Genomic DNA, 19084 nt, shown 5'->3' with positions numbered 1-19084 from the left:
GTATTACTAACCTTAAAACTTGCTTTTGAGAGCTACTGCGTCTCTCCGGATGCTTCCAGCAAAAGAATCACATCATTTCACCCCCTCCCTCCTTAAAGCTATCATGCTTAGGGGATCTCAGTGAGCTTTCAAAACATCACAAATTGGCACGCATGTATAGTAAAATTTATTCTTCAGCATGTCTAAATGTTAGCTCTAAAGTTTCACTTCGTTTCTTCAAAGATGTAATCGTTTTTTAATGCCAGCTCTGTAAATCTCTGTACACACAGGGGACACACAAGGAGAACTTTCATGTGCAAGAGAAGTCTGGTGAAATCAGTGTCTGTTTCAGAATCCCGCCGTACGGCTACAAGGTTGGTCTGGCTTCACATTGTAAAATTTTAGAACCCTCGTATAGGTGAAGTCAGTGATTTAAACCTCATTGGCTGAGAGTTGTACGGTCTACAGTCATTAATTTGACCCTTGTTGGACCTACAGAGCTGGTCAAACGAAATCTTTACTGAATGGCATCTGGAATTACTGATTTTTCTTGGTGGTTTGCGAAATAAGCATACTAAAACAAACTCAAGAAACAGGTTTCTAGTATTACTAGAAATACTGAAAGTTCATAATGCACTAGAGAAAGTTGGCTTCTCTGCAAGATTTACATTGTTTATTTATTTTATTTTTTTAACCATACTGTCAATGTCATCAGAGATTATGGGCATATGAAAGCGAATATTTGTTTACAACAATTTTACAGAAAATCTGAAAGCTAACATGCTAAGATTGAACGTACAAAACATTTCACAGCAGTGCATTGCATATCGAATCTTTAAATAAGACGAAGTTGAAACTAGCAAACCTTAGCTTCACAGAATAGAAATTTATTTACGTTACCTACGCTATCGTCACTCTTGGACACGACTTTTCTGCTGCCTGCACACAACCGCAGCATGACATTTTCTCTACGTTGGTACATTGCATGTTTATTTATCTGCATTTGAGTAACCCCATTTTACTCATATGGGTTGAGTGGCCACACCAGAGAACCTGCGATGCTGCATTTAGCTAGGTCTAACTGTCTCCACATGGCAGCGGCTCACGGTGTCTCCTTAAGGGGTGGCACTTCTTCAAATCTTTGAATAAAGTTCTTTGTACCATATCTACTAACCACCTCTTTAGTTGTTCCTGTTTCAGAATAACAGGGACATCTGGTTGATTTGTTGCGTCTCGCTTAAGTGTAAATAACCTGCTTTCATTATAGTGAGACAAAGATCATCATCATTATACTCTTTCTCTTGCCATTTATGGTATTCATATAGCGATGACAATGGCAGGCATTGTGGCCATGTCGGTCCTGACATTAAGGTGGGGCCAATGGGATCTTATTTTCTCATCTAATTGCACTTCCTGAGTGTTTCTGACAAATTTGCTTAGAAAAGAGGCTCATGTTAAGATCGTGTGGATGCTGCAACAAATACCTCAGTTTGTAATACGTTGAGGTATTACATGTTGCCATCTGTCAAATTTCATTTATTAAAATTTCTGCAATTCCAGCAGTTTCAAGCATAAGTTCTATGCTTCCAGGTGCTGAATTAAGTGCTTCTAGTCAAAGTTTGCGCATGCACTTCAGTCCAACTTTAGTAATTACACTGTATAATACTAATTTCAGAGCATAAAGAAGACTAAAGAAAACTGCTTTAAAAAAAACACTCCGAATGAACGAGATTCATTAATCTTCCTGTTATGTGCACAGCAAGTTCTTCGGGACTTGTGAGGGGATGACCTTGGGATAAAAACATTGTGGCCAAAATGATCTGCGAGGGATATCCGCCGGAGTTCTTTTGGAAATGATTGAGGATAAGTGAAATTGGGCATGGGGTATTTTGAGGACATTCATGGCATGTCACTGGGTCTCTACTGTTAATGAATGTAGTCGCCATGATATTTTGTAACTATTAAAGACTATTCATAACTCGTCATAAAGATTGGTCCCACATGGAACCAATGAAGACTGCACTCGTATTTTCTGGCACTAGATATCCACATTGGAACATTGCGTGAACAATATAATATAGTAATTTTTCATTGTATTACCATGTGGTGTATCCACCTTTGAATTATCTTTTTTTTATGTGACTAGAGAAATAAAGGAACCCCTTTGAATTGGAAAAATTGTACCTTTGTATTCGAAAAAAGAAAGCTTTACAAGTTGAGTGAAAGAACTTTTATGGTGATTTTGTCAGTTTTTTTTTATTTCATACAATAGCGAAAGTTTTAGTGCCTGCGTAGTGCCTGCGCTGTCCCACAGGCATTGATCCTGCAATTGCAATGTGGTCCTCATAAGCACACACAATTATTCAGGCAGTCCGGCCACCGGCCACGTAGTCTATAATAAGTGAGAACAAAACCTACATTCTCGAGATGTTGACAGTCAAACTACAGGAATGGGAATGTACAACTTCTGCTTGAATGGAAATTGGCTTTGACGTTTACCTAACTGAGTTTAATTAAGAGGAATGGAATTGGGCCAGTGTGTTCTTTGAAAGTGAGTGGGAACCAAATCGCTATTCGCATTCCAATCCAGGCTGGACAGCAGCCTGTTAATAATGAGTTCTGATAAGCTCCTTACTGTTGCTTTAGCCAGGCCTGATGATTTGCATAATGAAGCGACTCGGTGAATTATCTCCTACACTTCAGCGCAAGATCTGTGTGGCATACAACCTGCGTTATTAGCTCCATTGGCCAGTCAAGAACTGTGGACAATCGGAAAGAAATTGAGTTGAGCAAAAAAAAAAAGGAATTGCTGCATGTTACCAGTTAGGGTGCATTATTGAGAAAAATGATGTGCTTGAAAGAAAACATAAGGAAAAGACTTACCATGTGAACGTTTTTTTTTTTTTCCATGCCGTTTTTTAATGCACTCGTGCCAACTTGCCAGACTGTCAGTCCCGCCACTTTATGACTATCTGGTTTTTCAACATGAGGAATCGCAGTGGAGTTGAATAGAGCTGCTGAAAGCGATTCACCTTGAGGGAGAGGAAGACATAGGCCCAATGTCGCATCTTTTTTTACACTCAAACCTCATTATAACGAAGTTGCATCTCACACAAAATTAAGTTTGTTATATCTATAAGTTTGTTATAAAGGTATATTCTTAACCCTAAGTCTACTGTAAAACTATTCTTCATCTAATTCATTATTACTTATATTTCATTATATCTGGGCTTATTATATTGAGGTATGAGTGCACAGTCGCGGACCGATTTTCCGAACCTGGTGGGGTCGCGAAATAGTCCGAAAAATTGAACAGTCTGATAAAATGGTCCAGCAATGAAAAGAAAGTTTATTTAGTCTATCAAAGCGTAAAACGAAATGCCCAATAATGCCACGCTTCTTGCTGTTCTTAGGGACGAGCGAATCTGGTTCTATTTTGGCTACGTGGTAACATCGCTGGCAAGCGCGTTGGCAATTGCTGCCGCTCACCATTGCGGGCAACAAAGTTGGCGGGTCCATGAAACCAAGAAAACAAAACCTGATGCCGGTCGCAAAAGAATGCATGCAACGTCTTGCCTGTTTGGGCGGATTCACACAACACGGTTCGGGCTTCTTCTGCCTGCACCGACAACTCACTGTACGTGAGCCTCCAGCGTTTCGTCACCGTCAAAACGCTACCATCGAGGTCGTGGCGGAACCCGCATGTTCTAGGTCAGTAGCCGAGCACCGTGACCACCTGGAGAGTGCTGCAGAGCAATCGCGAACAGCAGCGAGTGCGTTACGCACACAATGGCTCAAACACATTTGGCGCACCACTAACATGCCCACGTGAGCAATGACTACCAGAAAAACAAACCCCCTCAAAAATAAAAAACAACCTGCCTGCATAATAATGATAATTGTAAGTATGACTGAAAAAGAAAAGTTCTGAAGTTTTGCTAGCCAAGGAAGATCAGGCATTGCCTCCAAAACTGGAAGATTGTACACGCTTTCAAACTAGCCACTGCAAGCCAAATTTAGCAAAGCCAACAAAAAATTCAACATGGCGGCTTTCAAAATCGAGCGGCATAGCTCGAAACAAACGACTTAGTCTGGAAAATTGAACTTTCAAACATAAATTCCTCAAAAAAAAAAAACAGTTGGAATAACACAGTAGTGGAATAGGAACTTTGACTGTGCATTTGTGAAGTCTGAAATACCCAACAGGTCCGAATTTTCAGAGTCCGAAAAATCTATCAGCGACTGTATTATAATAAGAAAGGTCTCGCGAGGGCAGTACTTTTCACCATGGAATTGTGACCACGCTCTGGCTGGCGTCTCGTTGCAGGCTGACATGGGTCGCATCTTCGAGCCGGAGTGCATCTTGCAATGTTACGAGGACGAACACCATGGCAACAGCACCACCAAGATGGAGGAGGAAGAGGAGGAGGAAGACGAAAGAGCAGACAGCGAAGAAGCGGAATGCACAGCCACCGACCTTTCCATTCGTTCGCGCGGCAGCGATGACCGGATGGAGAGCGACTTCAAGACACCGCCGGCCACCGTGGCAACGACACCCCCGGCCGAGGCACCCGAGAACCTCTCGCTGGCAGCCATGAGGGCAGTGGCCAACGCCTCGCGGGAATACACGGTCACCTGGAAGGAGCTCGAACCGCTGTTCCGCTTCTGCAGCCGCTGCGGCGCCCCCGTCGAGAAGACGCGCCACTCACTGCACAGCGTGCTCAGCGTTTCCGCTGTCTGCCAGCGGGGCCATGGGGTATTCTGGACGTCAAGGTCATGATCCGCACTCCGAGCAGCCGGGGTTGTCGCTGCGCCGAGCTTGCGGCGCCGCCCCGTACGATTCGGGAACAAGGAGGCCTCCTGCGGAGGTCGTCTCGCAGAGCACTTTTCGCAGGCCTGGAGACCTTATTCTTTCCGTTCTCTCATTCTTTCTTGCTTTCGCCTTACATTGCTGTGAGCTCAGAGCTCTCATGTTTCGTACTGCCTGTGAGTACGGTGACTCAGCGGATGTGCAGGGGCGTGCAAAGGTTACGGAACTGAGACGTCGCTTGTGTGCGTGTGAGCACTGCCAAAGGCCCCGCTTGTAAACGGCAGTCTGCCGCCACTTTGTGATCCCTTTCTTCTTGCTTTTCCGTGTGTTTTTGATTTTTAATGAATGCCGTGTGCGGTGGTGTGCTGCTGTTTTAGCTTCAGTTTTCTTTTACACACTTATTCCGACGTATTTTTTAAACATTTTTTTCTCGCTTTCCTTTGCTTTCTCTGCATCTGTTGGGTCACCGTACAGACTGTCCCGCATTGCTCAATGCGAGGACTGGGCCAGTTTGGCCGACCATTGTGTTCAAGGCCGCGTCTTCAAGGCGGGCCCAAGAAGATAGAGCACCATCTATGTGCGGCATTCATGTTTCTTTTTTTTTTTTTGGTGGCACCGAGAGCTGGCTCGCCAAGGAGTTCTGGACTCATAATGTGTTTGCCAATACTGTTGTTGTCTAAGGGCTATTTGAATTCAACGATGGGCCCAAGCTTGAGAAAGTTGAAGGTCATTTGGTGCATAGGACCAAGAGTCAAGGCCTTTGACGGACTGAGTCGATTTTAATATAACTTTTTTTATGGTAGGGGACTTTAAGTGGACGTTTCATTTTCTCTGTTCGCGTGGCCCATCTGGATGGGCATTTGTGACTAAGGTCATGTTCAAGGTCGAGGTCGGCCTTTCGTTCGAAGTCAATGTTGGTGTACGGCTCGTGTGTTGTTGCATGTTAACGAAGAGTGTTCGGAGTTTGTGGGCATCCCATTGTTGTGTTTCTCATACATCTGTGAAAGTGGGCCCCTGGTGATGAGATACTGCATTGTGCCAATGAGAGGGTTGACGGTTTTGGGGATGTTAATGGCGGCGACCGTTGTCCAAACGGCCATGGACCACGACCTTGGAACTTTTTGCTGATCTTGCGGTTGTGTTCAAATTGTCAAGAAGAAAACCTGTCATCATCTCGGCACTCTGGCTCCGGGTGGGAGTTTGTGCCTCATACTACGTCGTAAAGGTCTGTTCACTGCTCACGGCTGTATTGGGCAACATTTTTTATCTCGCTCGTGTCATTTAAACATCACTCTCTCCTACGGGACTGTTCTTTGTGTTGGAACTATGGTGCTGCTGTCTTAGGGCTATTGAATCTAGCTTTCGCAAGCACGGTCTGTCGAAGTTTCCACGCTTGATGCCGTCGCAAGGGTGAAAGTTGATAGACGTACTCGTGCCTGGCAAGGATTTCTCAGTGAATGGAAGCAACGTGCCGGGTTTGAAAGTAAATGCGAAACCTAGCAACATACAATTGTGTCTTGGACAATAAGTAGGTTGCGAGGTTGAAAAACAGACAGAAGGAGCAGGGATGTAGAAATCGCAGCTCTGTAGACATGCACTGTTGCCGTAACATGGGAAGCAACATTTGGAACGTTCTTGCAACGTTCGGGCAACAATAGGTACTTCTAGGATTTTAGCCGTATTGATGAAAGTATTGGAAAAGGATTGGAGCATGCATCTGAGGAGGGCATGTTATTCGTAATCCTAGCATGAAATGCTGCGAATGGCTGCGAACGGTTTGGAGGGGCATTTAAAGTGGTGGCTCAAGCTTTGTTTGGACAGATAAATGGCCTTATTAAACCAGTGCCTTTTAATTTTGCTTGCGACTAACTTTACCTGCTGAGACCACGTTGCCTTTTGGCTTTTAAGCCACTATCGAAGTGCCAAAAAAAGAATATAGTTGTTGGTAAATGACTGGTTAGTGTTCTTGGTGATAGATGTATCACGAAGGGGTTCTGGAGGCTGTCAGAGGCGTCGGTTCTTGGTGAACGTTAAGCAAACGGCTCTGATCACAGGCGGCCCGTATTTGTTGACTCTTAAATGTGAACGCACACCCAACGGTTATTGACTGTCGACACTCGCATGTGTGACCAATCCGATAGAAATTTCCAGCAGGAGGCATCCTGATAAGTGTGACAAGCTGAAAATCGTGCTCAATTTTTCAACAAGCACCAAGCGGAAAGGTTAGCTATCATGTTCTTCTGCGATTCGTGATTGCTCACTTGAAATTTATGCTCTGTACTTACGCCAGAAAATTACATAAACGTGAGGTGCGCGCCACTAAAACCGGCAGTACCTCCGTTTTTTGCAGAGTACAGTTAAATTGATAGCTCTTTGGTGATGTAAAAATTTTTTCGAGGAATCTACTATTCGTTACGTTTATGAACTTGTGTGGAAAATGACAGACCGTGCTTGTGAATATTATGTGTTACAATGTATCAACATTTTGAGCAAAGCATGTGCGTGTGCTCGTGACGCGTAGCGAGTCTGGCAAGCTTCTCGAGCTGTCTAGTTCTTTCGTTTCACTGTAGTTGCGAGTTGCACGAATATGTGAATGCATAATTTCAAACGGAAGTGACCTCGAAATCATTTTACATTTATTGCACGTCCTTTGAATGTCGCATAGTTTTAGGCAGAGCATTCCGGACCTATAGTAGGGCTTCGTACAGAGGGTTTTTTTTTTTTTTTTTTTTTTTTGCCAGCTTGTGCCAGCATGTCTATATGGGGCAGCTCAGTGCATGAGTGTCGTGCTTCGGGTAGCTCTTCTTTTACAAAATCACGCCATATTTCTTTTCTTCATTTCATTTAAGACGTTTCAAAGGGACCAACAACTGGCAAGAAATTTGCAATTTAGATCTTGGTGAAAATGAAAAGTTCACAAATTATAGCGACAGATTAAAGTTTGTGTTTTGAAATTTGAGTCAAATCATGTTTTTTAATTACACTTGAAAGTCCTAGAAGACAGCTACTTTGTGCTGCATAGTGAAATTCTGTTGATGTTGCGCTGTGGGGTCGCTTCCTTTACTGTACACATTGCGATGATACTGAGTGCTTAATAATTTTAGAGTATGTATATCTTTATACATCCACGCTCTAATGCTGCTGATGAGTTGTTAAAGGGACTTGGTTCTGAGATGTGGTGCTGCCTTTGCAGCCACTAGAAGAACATGTCAAGCCACGGTGCATGTGCGACGTGGAGCATGTCAGCAATCCACAGTGCAGAAATGTGAACCGCGATAGCACTCACCTCTCATTGTTTGTGGCGTGTGTTGTGTGCACAACTTCATAGGCTCCAGACGGAAAAATGTTGATTTTAGACGTTTCGCGTCATTTTCCGCGTTACAAATACCTAATGAGACATTTACTAGTGAAATGTTCGTTGTGCTAAAGGAAATGGGCATTGTGAAAGTTGGTTGTCAGTCCCTTTAAACGAAATTACCACTTGCGGGCCTCGTTTCATTTCATCTCAGTCTCTGATGCTTTGTTACCTCAATTCTTATTCCTTGAGGCCCCGCATTGAGGCATTCACATTTTCTTTCCTGCTCACAACAACACTCAAGTTATTGACGTCGGGAGTTGCGCTGCATTGGCAAAAGTGGACTCCCTCATTTGCTGCAGTTGTCTGTCTACATTACGGGTTTTTCTTTATTGTTCGCAATTTACGCGAAATTTTATTTGGCGCACAGACATGTATCATCATGGCTTGTAAAAAAACGTCTGTGCATGTAATGCAACTGCAAGCGTGACAGGCCATGTCTTCCAGATTTGCATCATTGACAGTGTACTCACTAAAGGGACCCTGAAACGGTTTTTCAAAGTTCTGTCAGCGTTCAGGCTAGAGCATCGTCATACCACTCGCACCAGAAATTTAGTGACACGTCGTGTACCAAGGCCGCTATATACATTTATAACGTTATCTTCTCCCCTCCTCCTGGCCTCCTCAACCCATGAGGCACACTGGCATCGCTGGTGGTCGCAAAGCTCTGATGGGCGTGCTCGATGATTTGAGCTTTTGCCAGTCTAGACCTCTGAAATCGTGCGCCGACAGGTTGCTAGCAGTCTCAGAGGTCATCACATAGTGTGCCTGGTAGCGCGCACGCTGTCTGACAACAGAGACGAAGATTGTGGAGTAGTTCATATCTGCTCTGACAGGTGCTGCCACCCTACCAGCGGATCTTCCGCACATTCTATAGCCCATGACTGCCTATCAGATTAGCATTTCCGATAGAGGCGGAAATGTTGTAGGCCCGTGTGCTCAGATTTGGGTGCACGTTAAAGAACACCAGGTGGTCGAAATTTCCGGAGCCCTCTACTACTGCGTCTCTCATAATCATATGGTGGTTTTGGGGCGTTAAACCCCACATATCAATCATCATCATCAGCCTAGATGTGGCGGCTGACGTGCTCTAGCCCAGAGCGTATCGCTCTGTTAATGGGCAATTGAAATTGCTTTTGGCTGAGTCACAATGATCTGCACCAATCTGCAGCTATTCACAGCTTTAAATGGTTTTAGTAAATTACACAGTTTACTCAGAGAGCTCCCATCGGTCTCTAAGTAACCCCCGGGACTCGGTCTACCGGCCCAATATGTTTGTACAATATTGCCGAAACCATTTCAGGGTTCCTTTAATGCGGCTTAAAGTTTTGAATGGGTATCAAATAAAATTTGCTTCTGGCCTCATATTCATTTTGAGAATTAGCTTTCAGAAATTTTTGAACATTTGCCTAGAAATTATAGAATACGCTGTATTCAATTCTAAATTAGAAGACTCATATTTTGTAATATTTGTATGTAGATTTGTTCATAGGACTTTTATAGTTCCTTCCACCTCTCTTGGCACTGGTGTATTTGTTAACTGGAAGACTGGTCACTCACAAAGGGAAAACGTGTAACGGGGCAGGGAGCTTCTGTAGTGTGAAATTTGTGCTACTCAAATGACTTATATTTATGACTTGTTATTTGCATTATTGTTTTTATCACTAACGAACATGGTGACTCGGTGAATCTTGTTGATGTTTTTTTTTTTTTCGGTGTTCAATGAGCTAAATGGAACAGTCTTGTCGGAGAACAATGCGAGGCATTGAGACGGGTCTTTGCGCTAATGCCCTGCCTCCGATTTTCGAGGTTTTCGTTACGACGGCGTCTTTACCAAGGCTGTCTAAAATCGTGAGCAGGCGATTGTTCTTTCTTTGGGTGCAAGTCACTTGCGGCCCTTCGGAGGAGACTGAAGTTGTTTTGTTTTTTCGTTCGCTCTTTTGGTGGTTAGCAGGCCACTGTATTTTCTGTTGGCATTACCAGTGTTTAGTTTATACTCCGACCCCATTAACACAGTCCTTCTTTTGCACCAGCCCTTGTGACGTGTTGCATGTTTTTTTTTTCTTTTGTACAGGCATCACAGCATTTAACCATATGGCGCACGTTTGTTCAACATGTGTGTGAAGTCGATGTGTTTGCGATTATGCGCACCTTGTGTTGTCTTTCACCCGAGTAATGCTTATTATTCTTTTTTTCACATCTTTTAAAATGGTGGTTAAAAATTTCCACATAAAAAGCGGCAGAGAAGCTCTGTACGCTTGTGTTTGTTTTGCTGTTGTTGTTTGTGTTGTTGTTGTTTGTCTTATGTTTTTGTTCTCTCTTGACTACATAACTGTGTGTCTGGGAGATGACCGACGTACCTGAGAGCACAAACTTCCTCTGTTGAGGAGGTTGACGAGCTCTTGCAAAGTTATTTGGTTTGTGTGGGCCCAGTTATAACATTGATGCAGGCACTGTAGCTAGGCCACTGAGATCTTTCTTGCTACTTTTTCACTCTGACCTGAGGGGGAAGTTCTAATATATTTCGAACATACTCATTCCCAGTGTTCTGATAGGGACACCATAAATTTCTACTTTCACCGAACGTTCATAACATTGGAAGTAACATTTAACACTGTGAAAGCCAGGATCTATCATAAGCGATAATTTTGCCAGTCTTGTACGACAATTCGACTCAGGACAGGCATTGATAATGTAATCGAATGTTATACTAAACGCTTTTCGTTTGTTGAGAACAAAAGCCAAAATTTTTTGTTTTCCTCCTCTCTTAAGTTTTCGTGTATGGTATGGCATTGTCGTTACATCATAGGAGCTTGACAAAGCTGAGATGGTGGCATTCGATGGCATTACCATGAGACAAACTCAGCCTAACTATGTTGGCCTCGCACATTACACTTAAACGCTTTGTACTTTTATTTGGCTGGTATAAAAGGTTTTTACGGCAATTGAAACTCCTATATGCAGACAAACCTCGATATAAGGAAATATTGGTGATGACGAAGTAAATTAAGAGTAGTCTTGCAGTAGGTACCATTAGGAATATACCTTCATAAAGAAATTTTTGTGTAAATTCCAACTTTGTTATACTGAGGTTTGAGTGTACTCTATTTTCGTTTCACTAGGGGGCGCCCTTGAAACGAAATGTGTCATCGGACATTCTAGTTTGAACGCTGTCAACAGCTGAAGCCGCAAAAGTTTTGCGGATATTCTGTGTTGTTCCAGTGATGTAATAGGAGAATGAAAACATATGTTTCGAGTAAAGTCTATTAGTTATTTCGTGACCTTGCTGTCTGAGTTTTCAGATTGCACCTCTATTTTGTCTTTTTTGCCCCAGCTTTACTGTGTGAAGCTGATGAGCATTTTAACACTGTCGCCAAACAGCAAGGGAGCAAAATAAGAAATAAGGCGGACCAGTGGCCTAGCTACAGTAAAAACATGGAATGGCTAAAGCAGTAGGCATGTTGTTTAAGATGTTGACATTTTTTATAGGGCATTGTTTACCCAGACCTGTTATCAGAGCAACCATCGTTGAAATTATTTAGATGCTGTTGAGAGAAAACACGCGCTCGAAAAAGAGAGAGAGAGGAGCACATTTTATGCTATAGCTGTATTTCAGTGTAACCTGTAACAGCGCAGCATCTGTCTGATGCTGCCTTTTTTTAGACTGTTCAGAAAGTACAAGTCAGCGTACCGTACTATTATAATATCATAGTTTATATGACAATCGTGTCGGGCGTTAGTCACGAGGGTTTTGGGGGGTCGCCTTTTTTTTTTTTTTTTCGTTCCCGCTACTTCGTGTTCTTGTCGCTATACACTGTGCCGCGTTTGTGTTACGTGGATACCACTGTGTGTGTATCAAGCAAATTATCGACGTGCAGTTTTTTCATTATTCAGAGAGAGCGTACTTTTTTTTTTTGCACATTTTCTTGTCATTTGCATGTTTGTAGTCTCCAGCACTCGTAGTCACGTCGTCGCGCCGGCTCGGTGCGCAATGGTTTACCTTCACAGAGATAGAATAGTATGTTATCTTCTGCACCGATTTTTTTTTTTTTTGCTCTTGTTACAAGTTGAGAACCTTGCTGTTATTGCAGAGTAACTTCCGTGCTGTCATGCATCACTCACCTGTTCAGCGACTGATTTTTCTCAAAATCCGACAGAAACAGTCGAAGTATAACTGTCAGTAATCGTGACATCTCGTGTCCCCCATGTCTATGATCGCAGATGCAGAGTTCACAATCTGAAAGTCGCTAGTGCTCAAAAAAGAGAAGAGTAAAAGTAGGCTCGCATTTTGAATGCGTGGCGTTCATTTGGAAATGCCAATGTGAAGGAGGAAGGCATCACAAAATAAGTTACTTGCATTGTGTGCCAGAAAACAGTTAATCCCAGCTGAATTTTCGCTTTTCCTGTTTTGAATCATTGACGTGGGTCAAATACAGTTGTATACATTGTAGTCACTGAACAAGGGAAGTACTCGACCAATGTGTTCTGCACATACACATTTAATTAAGCTTCTGATGTGCCACAATCAGCTTCTGCAAGTCCTTCTTGCTTTGTAGTGGCTAGCTTTACGTAATTTTCTTATTTCAAAAGTCATTAAGGACTCTATTGGTACCGTGACATGGCGTATATATCGATATTCGGAGCTCACAACGCTTTTGCACATGGCACTGTCGCTGCGCCTGATTCTGTGCAATTTTGTGTAATACAAACAATAGAATGCCCAGAGTTGCGTTCGTCTACACAGTATCTGTGCTCAATTTAAAGAAGTGCCGACTCAACAGTTGTGACTTTGTGCATCAAGCGGAGGTCGTGAGCTTGTTAACATTGCCAAATTTACAGAAAAACGGCAGAGCATGCAAATTAACTTAAATTACTAGTTCCTTCGATGCGTGCATTTCAGTTTGGGGTCTGTCATAGTACTGTAACACAAGGGAAAGCTGGGAAAGCTAGGAAAGCTAGTTTCAACTCGTGGCATGAAAAGGTGCAAAAAGGACATTACAAAATAGAAAGTGTTGTACTGTGTTTTCCATTTGGTTATTGTCTTTTTTGTGCTTATTCACGTCGACGTGTCGCAGTCGCTTGCCTTGTTCTTGCACTGTGTACAAGCAGAGCCAAGAAATTCGTTTCGATCTGTACAGGTTTTTTCTCTTACGTGATCACAATCATGCCTTGCGTAATTGTTCCAAATCAATTGCACATAGTCTCATGATGTCAGAGAGCGCCGCTGATGAAAAGTACAGCATTTTGAAGCTAACTTATGTTCAAATAGAGACGTTTCCTAAGCAGGAATCGGCCCTCATAATTGCTAAAAGTAGTAGTTCAATGTGCATATCTGTTGCTTGGAAATTATGCCAACACTTCTTTAAGGACAATGCACAGAACTAGGGTAGGTGTTAAGTGAAACCGATCAGAGTCTTTGGCGGCATTGGAAAAGCTAGTAAACAAAAGAGAAAGAGCAAGCCAAGGGCAGTTAAAGCAAGTGGTCGGAGTGATATAATGTGTTTGGCTTGAGAAACACTTCGATCAGTATTTCAGTATTTAAATCCACTTTTGGAAGCTGCAAGTCAGGAGTGCGATTATGGTGGTGACGTTTGCGCCGCGTTGCTGCGGAGCCTCGCCAGTATTTGGAAAAGCCGGCCTGTGCTTCCGTAACTCCAACCAGACGTAGCCAGAGGCGATTATTAATAAACACACCAGCGTGATCATTCTAGCTGTATTGCTAAAAAGATTATTGCGTGTTTGCGCGTATTTCGCTCACGACTCACGTGTTCATCTTCGTGTTTTTTTTTTTATCTTTGCTGCTCTGAGCTTTTGATAAAAAAAAAATTTAAAAACTCGAGGCCCACTTGTACAGATCATCTCTTATACACATTTTTGTATATGTCAACGTCGACGCAGCTCATCAATAATAAATGTGCACGTCGCTAAAACGCGCACATGCTTCGCCTTGTGGTCGTTTAAAACTCATCACCTACACTATCTCGCTCGTACTAATGTTTTTAGAGCTTCAGTACAATGCTAGCTAGAATGGCAGTTGGCATTAAGCGTGATGAGTGTTTGGTTGCATCAGCAGGAGTATTAAGTACTACACGAATTGGTTATTTGTTCAAAATGCCATTCAATGTTATGAGAATTTAAGAGGGCATGACATCAGTAAAACATAGATGCAGAACCCCGTTCCCTCCACTCGAAAAAAAGCTGCCAGATACCAAAACAAGCCATTTTAGCATTGCCTCCAGTGGATTCATATGTGCAAACTTCGCGCAGCTAGACCGCAAATCGCAGCATGTTTGGTGTGCCGATGCCTTCTTCAACGCCATTATCGCCTTGCACGGCAACGAGCCCGCATACTGCGGGACATGATGACCGGTGACATTTTCTTATAGTTATTATTAACAAAGTATTATTAGTTGCCTATATTAATCATGCACAAGAATGGCGTTTCGAGTGAAGCCTCCACTTTACTTGCGTGCTGTGTTTTGTTTACTCGCGCTCAGCCCGTCTCGTACACAGCGCTCTCGCCATCACAGTCACACCCATACAACACATAAGGTGGGCATTAGCACCCTTCCCTTGTCTGCTGGCTTATCTTTTTTTTTCTTTTTTGCCAGGTCAGATGACGTTGCACGATAGAGAGCCAAGCTAGCAGGCTGTAACACCGCCGACCTTGTTGATGTGTAAGGCTCGACATTTAGTCCAAGGGATGTGGGCCGTCAGTGCCAATAAATGCGCACAGCTAGAGCCTGCCAACATCTAGGCTTGCACTTATGGCACAGGTGTTCAGTGTTGTGCCAGAAAGCAGTGATTGGTTAGGAGGCGACGGGAGTGTTTTGTTTGTTAGTGAGCGTCGGTGTTGTGATTGTTTCGATGCACGTAACCGTGACTTGGCGTTGTTTTGTTGTGAAGTAGTGCGGCACCAGTTTCGCTTGTCTGGTTGGATTTGCCGTTGGCAGTGCCAAGGATTGCAGAGAGAGCGCGATTGAAGAGAGGACTTGCGACATAATGCTCACTGGTTGGTTTTTCGGCCCAGAGTGTTAGTGTGGTGTGGTTTTTGCCTAGGGATCGATGGTGGACGGTCGGTGGACATTTCAAAGCGTTATGTCGTCTGCTTTTGAAACCTTGCCGTTGTCACGGGAGTGGTGTCAACTCTGTGTTTTGTGCAGGCAGCGTGTGTGCGTTGTGTCTGATGCTGCGTGTAGTTCTTGTTCTGGATGTCGCACAGCTGTAACCAGAGATCAGCTACGGCCCGGTGCTGTTGAGGCTGATGTGTAACGTGCAAAGGTGCACTTGTTTGGTAGTTGCGGGACTTGGCTGTTTTTGAAGATTTGTGGTTTACCGGCAGTGTTCTGCTTGCTGTGCTTGTTCCAGTGGTTTTCCGGATCTTGTGGTTTGACAAGTTACACTTTCGAAGTGCACGACCGCCAAATTTATCTTTTTTGCTTGTAAAAAAAGATAAACAGTTGGCAAACGAGGGAAGCCTCATTGTCAAGCGCCATTAAGCTGAATGGCAGCCTCTTCTTGGAAACGAGTGGCATGATGCTTCTGTGGCTGCCTTGATGGGAACAAGACACATTTATGAAACAATGGCTCTGAGTGTGGATTCCTTTGTATGCCAACTATCGAACAATTCAGGCCTAGCATCAAAAGAGTTGACTGTTAGGCGAATTGGTGCTTTAACATAGAAACCATCGTGGGAGCACAACGCAACACGATACACAGCAAGCGACAGAGGGGCCTCTTCTGTCTCTTCCTGTGTGTCATGTCTTTTTGCGCTCTCACAATGTTTTCTATGTCAGGCCTAACAAGTTTCTATGGCTTTTCAATTCATCTGAATTGCACTGAATCATAACAACTTGTTCAAAACTATTTACCAGTTACATCTTCAATGCTTTATGTCACTGGAATGCTGAATTACAGAATAGTGCTGCACTATGACAGTTTCTGCAGTGACTGTACGCTTTGCTGTGTGATTGTAGTATCGATAGCTCCAGTGACTTGTAATTCAACAAAGATTTGTGCTTTATTGGCTGAAGATGCACTAAATACTGTTCATAATGAGTTATTACATGGGAGAAAAGAAATGATCCTTTGTACATTAGTAAGACATACCAATTGAACAAGTTTTAACTTCTGCCAGGTATTTAAAATGCAAAAGAATACAAAAAGCATGTCAAAGGGACACTCGGCACACAGTTGAATGCTAAGCATCTGTTCTACTGCATATTTTTTTGTCACATTGCACTCTCCTGGCCTGGAAATTAACACGTGCTGCTCAATGTCCGCTTATTATATTAGATTGGACAAATCCGTGCCAATTTGGCATCCAGCATTTGAGCAAACTTTATATTAGTTTATGAGCATTTGTGGCTGGTCCAATGCTTGATGTGCCACGACAAAATGCCACTGTGTGAACTGTCAGCATCACTTCTAAAACGTCTTGCGCTTCTTGTTTCGCCATAAGCAGTGATAACCATGTGCGAGCGTTTGCTCTGTTACACTGGAATCGAACATGACGTGCACTGTGTTTTTTATTTGCTTGGATTTCGGTCATTCTCATTCTGTGAAGTGCTTGTCAGAGATAAGGGAAGAGTGGAAAACATCAGCCATGTTGACAGACACATCGCTCTTGTATATAGCCGACCACCTTTGCTCACAGCCATGGCTGCTATTTAATGCAGGACTTAACTGGTGTAAACCTTCAAGTTGCCTATGCTTGCACACATTGTGTGTCAAATTCTGGCTGGGATCTCCTAATGAAGCGTTCCGTACTCATTTCAGTGATTTTGTATGCTGTCCGTCTCATTACGGAAATTGAAACTGCATACACTTCTTAAGATGATACAGAAGTCATACAGACTCAATGGAATGACATGCAGTATGCTTCAATAGACGCATGCCTAGGATACCGCCACTACCAGTCAGTTAAGATCAGGAGGATTTTTTTTCTTTGACATGAAGGTAAAATTGCTTCGTTGCACTGTCGGTTATTTTACGATGAACATCTACCAAGTAGCCCAACTCGCAATTTTGCACCAACAAAAAACTCTTCAGACAGCTCACTGAAGCTGTAGCAACTCTGTCATCAACAGTAGATGCCTTTGTGATGCACAACTCGTTTATCACAAAAGAGTACAGAAGATATGAACTATAAAGTGATGCCAAATGCATGTGTGTGCCGCAGCTTATGTGCTCGTACGTTTAGTCACGTATTGGATTTGCATAAAAATAGACTGAATCCACTAAGCTAATAGTAATGCCAGGTAAACATTTATGATGCCAAGGAGCAGTTGCTGTAATCTGGAAGTTTGTATTTAATACATTCAGCATATTTTCACACCTGCATCAAGTGACATGGCACAATGCCCGGAGCTGTACGATGGAAACGCACTCTAAAATGAGTAGCTTTAAACTTTCCAATGTGAGTTCAACTTAAGAGAGAGAGATAAGGAGTTTCCAGCTTGTATCTTATGATTTGCCCAATATTTTTCAATAGGTTAATGAAAGTTAGAGAAAGAAATGAGAAACACTTATGCTTAAATCTGAAATTCGTTAATTGGTTGCAGCTCAACCAGAGCACAAGAGGGGTCTGCTATCGAGGCATGCTTGAAGCATACGAGCTCTTGCAACTTTTGAGGTAGACTTTTGCATTAATATGGATGTAAGGATATTTCAAGATATGCCTGTTTAGTGATGATCAACAAGTTGACTTGATGACATTGCACGAATGCGAGCATTCCAAGCTGCAAAGTTCAGGGCACTAAGCACTTTATTTTGGAGCGAAATTGCTGATTACATTGAAAACTGTTGTTGCTCAATATGCTTACTATCCGGAAGGTCTATAAGACTAGAAACGTGAACGCACTTTGGGAGAGGCACATTTCATTATATTTGGACCATACTGGGTGTTGCAGTGTCCTGGCATAACTTCCCTGTTTCATTTCATTTTCATTGTGGTGAAATTGCCTGCGCCAGTGTTCTTCTAATGCCAAATACTCATCATTGGTGACTAAGCCCCTGTTTTTGTTTTGGCTTCTGATTCATCTGCAATGTACTCGAAGAAGAGGCAGACGAAGCGTCTTAACCATTCATCAAATCGAAGCACAAATGTACTGTAATACCATCAATCTTTCTCGCTGCCACCAAAACACACAACACACATACATAATGCGCTAGGAAATGCAATAAAAAGAAAAAAAAATGAATCTCAAGTTTCAAAGTGGTCTGTTTGTGGCTTCTTTTTCTTTGCCTTTTTTCTTTTTTTTTATTTGCAAAGCAGTGGATGAATTCTGCCTGGGTATGACACTGTACTTGCCTCTCAGTCAGGTACGTTTAATAACATTATGATTAGCATCATTATAACGATGCTGAATTAAGTGTTTTATGTATCTGCACAATATCCTAGTGGTTATAGGGCAGTTGGATATTGAAGGTGGCATAGATATTTTCTAAGGAGATTTGACCATAGGAATGAGGTATGGTTGCACACTGATAATTATGAATTTGGGAACGTCCTCTGCCCACAGAAGTACACCACACTGGGTCTCTCTGCCTTTCAGCTTGACAATGTAGTTTTCCAGGAGATGCCACTGTCAAAAAGAAAGCAAGTCTCTGCTATGAAAATCTGCTAATGCAGTTGACTGGCACAACTTTGCAAACTCTTTTAATCTAAGCCTGCACACGAGCTCAGATATGGATGTTTTTGCACGTCTTTTACACAGTGGGCTGTCTTCACAGCTGAGTTGCACACAGGGGCATAGCCAAAAATTTTTTTTACAGTGAAAGCTGTTGTGAGATCACAGCACGGTTCATGTGCGGGGCCGTAGTTGTCCGCCACCGGTGTCCCTAACCACTGTCGCACGAAATAAGGAAAAAAAAACTAAATAAAAAACTCAATGAAATTCGAACCCGCGTGCCAGCCAGCTAACAACGGCACAACGGTG

At 42.9% G+C, this 19084-nt stretch overlaps 1 protein-coding gene across 2 annotated transcripts in view; it reads left to right on the top strand.

The window, feature by feature from the left end:
* Window positions 1-18360, top strand: part of LOC119164505 (uncharacterized) — a 54750-nt gene extending 36390 nt beyond the window's left edge. Inside the window, exons 4-5 of one of the 2 annotated variants that reach the window (XM_075871886.1) lie at window positions 270-353; window positions 4307-18360. In XM_075871886.1, coding sequence (XP_075728001.1) covers window positions 270-353; window positions 4307-4759 — 537 coding nt within the window. In that variant the 3' untranslated portion in view covers window positions 4760-18360. The remainder of the gene's footprint in view (window positions 1-269; window positions 354-4306) is intronic. The other variant, XM_037416702.2, reaches the window with a different exon arrangement.
* Window positions 18361-19084: the final 724 nt, after the last annotated feature.

This window comes from Rhipicephalus microplus, chromosome 8 (assembly GCF_043290135.1).
Source record: "Rhipicephalus microplus isolate Deutch F79 chromosome 8, USDA_Rmic, whole genome shotgun sequence".
Lineage (NCBI taxonomy): Eukaryota > Metazoa > Arthropoda > Arachnida > Ixodida > Ixodidae > Rhipicephalus > Rhipicephalus microplus.
Note: the sequence above shows the minus strand (reverse complement) of the source record. Positions and strands in the feature narration are given on the sequence as shown.